The sequence below is a fragment of the Cyprinus carpio genome, chromosome A5 (genome assembly GCF_018340385.1).
Source record: "Cyprinus carpio isolate SPL01 chromosome A5, ASM1834038v1, whole genome shotgun sequence".
Lineage (NCBI taxonomy): Eukaryota > Metazoa > Chordata > Actinopteri > Cypriniformes > Cyprinidae > Cyprinus > Cyprinus carpio.
The window spans coordinates 21,846,869-21,854,524 of NC_056576.1; the positions used below are offsets into that span (position 1 = coordinate 21,846,869).

The 7,656-nt window shown below is 35.0% G+C and overlaps 1 protein-coding gene across 1 annotated transcript; it reads right to left on the reverse strand.

The window, feature by feature from the left end:
* Positions 1-24: 24 nt before the first annotated feature.
* Positions 25-2,806, reverse strand: LOC109088770. Its single transcript, XM_042756466.1, has 4 exons — positions 2,376-2,806; positions 2,147-2,248; positions 1,853-2,068; positions 25-1,220 (listed from the first exon to the last, which is right to left on the reverse strand). The coding sequence occupies exons 1-4, from the start codon at positions 2,538-2,540 to the stop codon at positions 828-830; spliced, it is 876 nt and encodes a 291-aa protein (XP_042612400.1). The 5' UTR covers positions 2,541-2,806; the 3' UTR covers positions 25-827.
* Positions 2,807-7,656: the final 4,850 nt, after the last annotated feature.

Genomic DNA, 7,656 nt, shown 5'->3' on the forward strand with positions numbered 1-7,656 from the left:
AAAATGACACAAATACACATGCACTACAAGTGATTCTTAGTCATTTTATTCAGTACATATACAGAAGTACATTTGCACTTATTTATGAAAAATAAATATTGTATGAAAAATATTTGGCATATATTTCACATAAATAAAATAAATAATTTAATAAATAAGACAAGGTGGAAAGTACAGGAGAATGACAACAAAAAGGGGATGTAAAATGAATCTCATTCTGACCTCTAATTGGCTGATTATCAGTGGAGGAGGGAAGTGGGGTGTTTGGGGAATTTCGATCTTCCAGAATGGCTGACTAACCCTTTTTTGTTTCAGTTAAATTGTCCAATATAAACAAAAGAATCTGCTGTTTGTTAAGTGCTTACCCCTCAAACAGAGCCATATACATTCAAGTAATAATTTTATTAACTAAAAATACTTAATGGTCAAATAATACTGCTTGGCAATCTCATAACCTACAATAGCTGCCTGCTGATGTGCACACCCCGCTGAGACTTATCCCATACATGGAAAATGCTCCAAATACTTAAATATAAAATAAAGGAAAGCAGTTTATAAAAAAAGTCTTCACACATTAGGGCAAATATCTGTTCAGTTACTTGTAAACATACAGTAAATGAAAATCTAGTAAATATTTTCATAAATATAATAACTACTGAGCAAGGTAAACAGAAACTGTGACATGAAAATGATTAAGGATATGAATGTTAGTGTATTCAATTATCCATTTCGTTGGTTTTGTTTTGTAATAATTCAATCCTGTGTAATAATTGTGCAATACTTTTTTTTTTTCCCTCCGGCTTTGTTGATTTGCTTATGCATGTTTGTCAGTGTTTAGCTTGGAGCAGAGCATAATCTCTTGCCAATCTGCTCAAGTACCGTTCCAGATCTCTCAGTATCACATACCCTCTCAGATGCTGAATCCAACGGGACATCTCTGCAGTTGTTGTCTGCTGGGTATCCACAGATATCTGGCTTCCCGTGAAAACAGAGGCTGCTGATGCCTGGGTGGGTTGCAGGAGGCTGACAGAGGTCTCCTTCATTGTAGAAGTAGAGGAGTGTGTGGAACTTTGAGGATTATTCATCTGAGTTGGGGTCTTGAGTACAGTGGTGCTCTCTGTGGAATGATGCATGCTGGGAATCGGACTGGAGGATGAAGTTGAGTGTAGGGTATGGAGAAGTGGGGACTTTGTGGATGCAGTGATACTCAGACGGTTTAACTGCAGATAGACAGAGAGAAAGCATTAGTAATCTGCAGGATTAAGCATAATTTAATCTGTCAGCATGTTGTTTTTGTTTCAAAAAGATAGATTTTCTTGGTAAAACACATAATAACTCTACTTATTAGAGTTTATATATATTTATATAATTCATATCTGACACATGGCTGAAACCCTGGCTTTAGAATATTACATAATTATTGTAATACTCTATTATTATTATTATCATAATATTAGTAATATTCTAATGTAATATTATTGCTTAGAAGTCTCAAAATAAAAATAAAATAATAATAAACAAGAATAAAGAAGTGGAATTTATAGCCAGTCAGTTAGAAAATGATCAGACAGAGATCACAAGACAGACCAGACAATTATGACTAAACACTAGGCTACATTCCAAAGTCGTTAATGTTATTATTCTAAGATTTAAATATATCACAAATAGTTTCTATATACCCTAAAAAAAAATCCCCTTGGGTTTTTTTTGTAGATATTCTGGCAAGATGCCCCTTGTTCTGCAACCTGAAGGGGTCATGATGTGTTACTCATGGGAGTTGTGACATCGTGTCACCAAATTAGCTTCTGTTGCCTGGGAAGTGATTACGTATCTAACAAGTGTGCACTTGTACCTGAGAGTTGACTTGTTTCATTAAGTCCCGCAGATCAATCTGAAGACTGACAAAACTTTGGCACAGGCTGGGCTGAGGCTTTCCTCGTTTGCCTCTTCTCTGCTCTCTTCTTTCTTCCGTCGCGTCCCTCTCTCTCTCCAGCTGCTGCCGTTGACCTTCCAGGTGAGTCCAGAAGGTTTGGAGGTTGTGAGAGGCCAAACGCAAACGCTCATTGTCCTGACCAATGCAAATGCTATTAGAATGTATTCTCATGCAGTCAAATAATTAAATACGTGATAAAGATATGATGCGCACCTGCATGTGTAGCCAGGTCTGATAACTAACAGTAAACGCTGGAAGTGTGCTCAACATCATCTCTCTGTATTCAAAGAGCTCGTCACCAAACAGCTGTTGTTTCTGTGAAAAAAAAACGCATTGTATGAACATTTTGATACAAAGTAGATAATAATGTAATGTTACAATACAAATCATAATGTCGTTAATAAGTTTCGGTTTCTATGCAAACAGTATTTAGTTATCTTACGTAGCGAGACAGCACTTGTTGGACGCGTGCGCGAATAGCGCGAGTGAGGCGCAGTGAATTGGAGAAGGACAGCGCTCCCCTGTGGCCAAGAGGGGAGGAGGAGATTGTAGACACCATACAGATGAGGATGAGGATGCAAAGAGGAGCCAGACACCGCCGAAACATCTGAGAGAATGGAGAGTGAAACTGTCCGATCAGTCAAAGTAGTGGCACATTCAATATTATGCAGATACAATGATGTATAATAAAACATCGGTTATCACAGTTTCATTCGCCAGCGTGTTTATTAAACAAATTGCACGTCAGAGATCAACCAGTAGCAATCTTTATAATAACTAACAGGATATTATGCTTACAGTTATGCCACTTTGAATCTGGTACGTGATATCGCCTCTTACCTCTGCTTGAAAATCAGCTCTTGATTGTTCAGTAGCCAGCAGTGAATTGAGATTATGATGCACCGGAGATAACATCTTATATTCGCTCTTAACGTTTCGGTTTCACTCTTTTGGGAATGCCAGTGCTAGTTCTTCTTTTTCAGTACGCCTATAGCAAGTCAAAACTATTCCAAGAAGTACAGTATAGTCTTGAAAAGTGTTCTGTATTTTCATGTTTTCATGTAAAAATAGGTCTATTTTTTGTTTATTTATTTATTTATTTATTTTTTTTTTTTTTTTTTTTTTTTTTATTTATTTTTTTGTTTACTTGTGATGTTAATTTGTGATGTTGCTCTTTGAGTTGTTTCACTGTAACTCATTTCCAATTTCTTAGACTGATGGTGTTACAACGAAATGACAAGTAAACTGACTAAAAAAAAATAAATGAATAAATAAATAAACAAATGTAGAGACACTGACAAAAGTTGTTAAAAGAGACAAACGAGCTATCCTATATTAGAATGTATTGATGCTTTTGATAGAATGTAAATAAGTTAATGATATGCAAAACTCATTTCAAAGCATCAGTTAAAAGATATTCAATATTACTAATGTATATTTAAAACAAATGATACCCTCTCAGAATAGAGGTGTACAGTATATCTGACATCAGGGAGTGTTTTCAAATGCATTGCAGAAAAAAAACTTAGCAGAAAATGTTTTGGTCGACATGTTAAAATAAAGTATAAACAAAGGACAAACTTATAAAAGTATAATTAAGCATAAAATAATGTGTTGATTGTAGCTGCATTATATTTCACAACCAATGAAGAGATGGAAACTCACACGACAGTCCCTTTGGGGAAGACCCTCCCACGCTTCCTTCATAAGCTAGTCTCTTTCTCTCTCTGACGTTGTCTTACTCAACAGCTGCTTTCTACATGAAAATGAAATTTCTGTTTTGCCCCATGACCAGCTGGGGCATAAATTCACAAAAAGTACCTTCTGAAATAAGGAGACCATGATATCTGTAAATTCGAAACATCTGTATTAAAACACACAAAAATCATAGTTTCACTAGCTCTAGAATGAATGCATTGCACCCCTATATCCCCTGTACATTTATTTGCAGTAGCACATCTTTTATCCTGTTGCGGCCTCCATGGATTGGATTTGTTAATCCAGAACATCCCATAGATGCACAATCGGATAGAGATCTGGGGAATTTGGAGGCCAAGCAACACCTTGAACTCCTTGTCAAAGTTCCTGTTACCGTTTCTGCACAGTTTTTGCAGTGTGACAGGGTGCATTATCCTGCTGAGAGGCCACTGACATCAGAGAACACCATTACCATGAAGGAGTGGACATGGTCTAGGTAGGTAGGTGGTATGTGTCAAAGTAACATCCACATGAATGCAATGACCTAGGGTTACACAGCAGAATGCCCATGAACCTGGCACCAGTTTACTGGTTGTCTTTTTTGAGCTACTTTTCGTAGATACTAATCACTACATTCCAGCACCGGGAAGACTTGCTGTTTTGTAAATACTCTGACTCAGTCATAAAGCCATCACTGTTTGGTCCTTGTCCTAGTCAGTCAGGTCTTTTTGCATGCCCATCTTTTCCTGCTTCCAACACATGAAATTCAAGAACTGATTGTTCACTTACTGCCTAATATATCCCACCCCTGAATAGGTGCGATTGTAACAATATAATCAATGTTATTCATTTCTGCATTTCCTGCTGCTTGTGGAAATCATAAGTGTTTTAATAATAATGTAAATTATTGTTTATTTATTTATTTATTTACAGTTATAAGTCAGAAAATGGCAGGCAAACATGGTAAGGTGAAATTCAGTCTTAGCGCATGGCTCACAATTTGTTTTGAGCAACAACTAAAATATATTGAACAATAAAAAACAACAGTTTTAAAAGAAAATCCTCTGGATTGTTCTCGTACATTCCCATTGTTTATTGAATTTACTTTCTTTCAGTCTGTCTAACCTGGGATATCCGAATACTACAAAAGATTTTTTCATTGTCTCTCCTATTGTGAGGGAATATCCATTCTAATGACACTCAACAATTTCATTTGCTTTGAAGACATGAAGTTTTAGACATGCATCATGGTGTCACTGGATGTTGAGTTAATCATGTGACCATCGTTTAACAGAAGATGCAAAAACATTCAGACTAGCTGTAATGTAAGGTGACATATATAGTTTACAGTGAGTAGAAATGATGAGGTTTATTTGGTGATGCAAAACCACAGTTGCACCACATAAGTATCTCACTTCACGTTTTTCTCGCCAGAAGTTTTGGATTGAGCAACACTTCCTTTCTCTCTCTCTCTCTCTCTCTCGCTCTCTCTCTCGTCACTCTTTTCTCTCACTCTCTCTCAAGTGATGTTAATTGTCATAGATAGAAACTTTTTATTTAGGAACATACATACATATATTCACATAATTATAGAGGTATTTATAGAGAGCCAATGCATGTTAACTATTTAATTATTTAACTATTATTTATTTAATTATTTAACTATTATTTAACTATTTAATTATTAAATAAAATTCAATATATTTGTTTTCATTCTATAATCAGCATAATGTAAAATGAAAAATTCAAGTTGAAAATAAACATGATTTTTAAGAATGTCTTACTATTTGGTTTGTCATTCTTTTATGTTATTGGCAGCAGCACTAGAGATGCATGCCCTTATGAAAAAGAAATGAGCTTAATTGTATTAAATGGCCACTTGTAGTGTACTTGAAAGTATATTCTCACACACACACACACAAACACAAAACTGTAGTTGCAGGTAATATAATATTAATGAAATAAAAGGCCACTTAAATGTACATTAAGTGCATCCTCTTAAGTAAACTTTTAAAAATGCACTTTGTAATAATGTAAAATTAAACATTTTACTTAAAATTATTTTGCCATGCTTTAAAGAAGTAGTTATTTTGATGTGTTGACTAACATAAAGCACAAGTATGCTTGATTATAGTTTGAATTGTTATTACATTTAAAGTTAATATTATGTCTACTAAATTGCTACATCATAACAAATGTGTAATTACATATATATTGAAATACATGACATACACATTTTAATAGAAATAATATGAAAGTATATTTGTAATGATTGTCATTACTTTCAGCAGTACACTTTAACCATACAGTATTTCAAAGACAACAGAAGTAATTATGAAATTAAATATAAAGATGTACTTAAGTAAAAAAACACTCTTAAGTTAACTTACTGCAAATGATTTAAATTATGTTGTAGTTTACTCTCTACACATATTTTCATTTAATTGTAAATAACATGGACGTGTTTGAAATCATTACATTCAATTTGTACACAATTGTGAAAACCTTTGTGAAAACCTGATGATCATTCAGCATTATTTGATTATTATCTTGATTATTTCAAAAGCAGTTCACATGATCAATGTTGCAAATTAGAAATAGTGCAGAATCAGAATCAGAAATATTTATTTCTCATTTTACATCATAATGTTACTTTGTTTCAAATATTTAAAGAAATCCAAAAAAAAAAAAAAAAAAAAAAAAAATCCAGATTGACAACATTTCGAGTTCCAGATTTTAAATATGGTTTCAGACTTTTGAAACCCAGTGTATAGAAGAAGTACTGGGTGATTTTCTTAGTTTGGCCATATGTTTCTTCTTCAAGTAAGTGTAGCAAACCCTGTCATGATTCTTCCATGATCCTCGGTGTCAACTGTAGGGGGCAAAAACAGAGAAGTAGGGCGAAAACCACATTGGTGGAGGCGGAGCAAAGCGGTGATGTACAATCTGTCATTTCTTGCTGTTCCGCGGTGACCCGTGGGAGGGGGTAGTTCTCACTCACAGACACCCACGCAGATTTCACTGGGGGTCACGATGTCTACTAAGATTTATGACTGAGATGATTATGTATGAATACATCATTTAGAACATTTACAATATACTCATACATAAACTATTACAAGTGTATTTAATGCAGGCAAAACCATGCATTTGCATAGCATGTTATGATATAAACAAAATGTGTCATAAATACAGCTTTTATATCAACTTCCCTCCTGATATAGTTCCAGTAGTTCTTCCTCTTTTCTTTTTCCAGCAGTGTCTCTATTTCCGTTTGCTGTCATTCTCAGTCCTGACTCATCCAATACTGTATATGAGTTTTCCTTATGACACACCAGTTTTTTTACATTTCTCAGCTAAAACTTATGATCTCACTTCTCTCTCTCTCTCGATTTCTTTCTCCCCTTTTTTCTTTCTCAACTTCTCTTTCCATTATCCTCATTTTTCCGGATGTTTAAACTGCATTTTTTTTTGTTAAGCTAGGTTATTATCATGACATACACTCAAGGTGCTGGAACCATTCCTCAGAGATTTTGTTTAAAATTGACATATTAATATACTGTTGCTGCAGATTTGTCAGCTGCACATCCATGATGTGAATCTCCCGCTGGATTGAGATCTGGTGACTGTGGAGGTTATTTGAGTATAGTGAACTATTCAAGAAACCAGTTTGAGATGATTTGAGCTTTGCAACAATGTGCATTATCCTGCTGGACGTAGTCATCATCAAAGGATGTGTTCATAAGTTGTGCGTTCAGAGATGCCCTCCTGCATACCTCTGTTGTAACGAATGGTTATTTAAGTTACTGTTGCCTTTCTATCAGCTCAAAGTCTAGCCATTCTCCTTTGACCTCTGGCATCAACAAGGCATTTTCATCCACAGAACTGCAGCTTACTGGATAGTTTCTTGTTTTCAGACCATTCTCTGTAAACCCTAGAGAAGGTTGTGCTTGAAAATCCAAGTAGATCAGCAGTTTCTGAAATACTCAGACCAGCCTGGCACCAACAACTATGCCACATTCAAA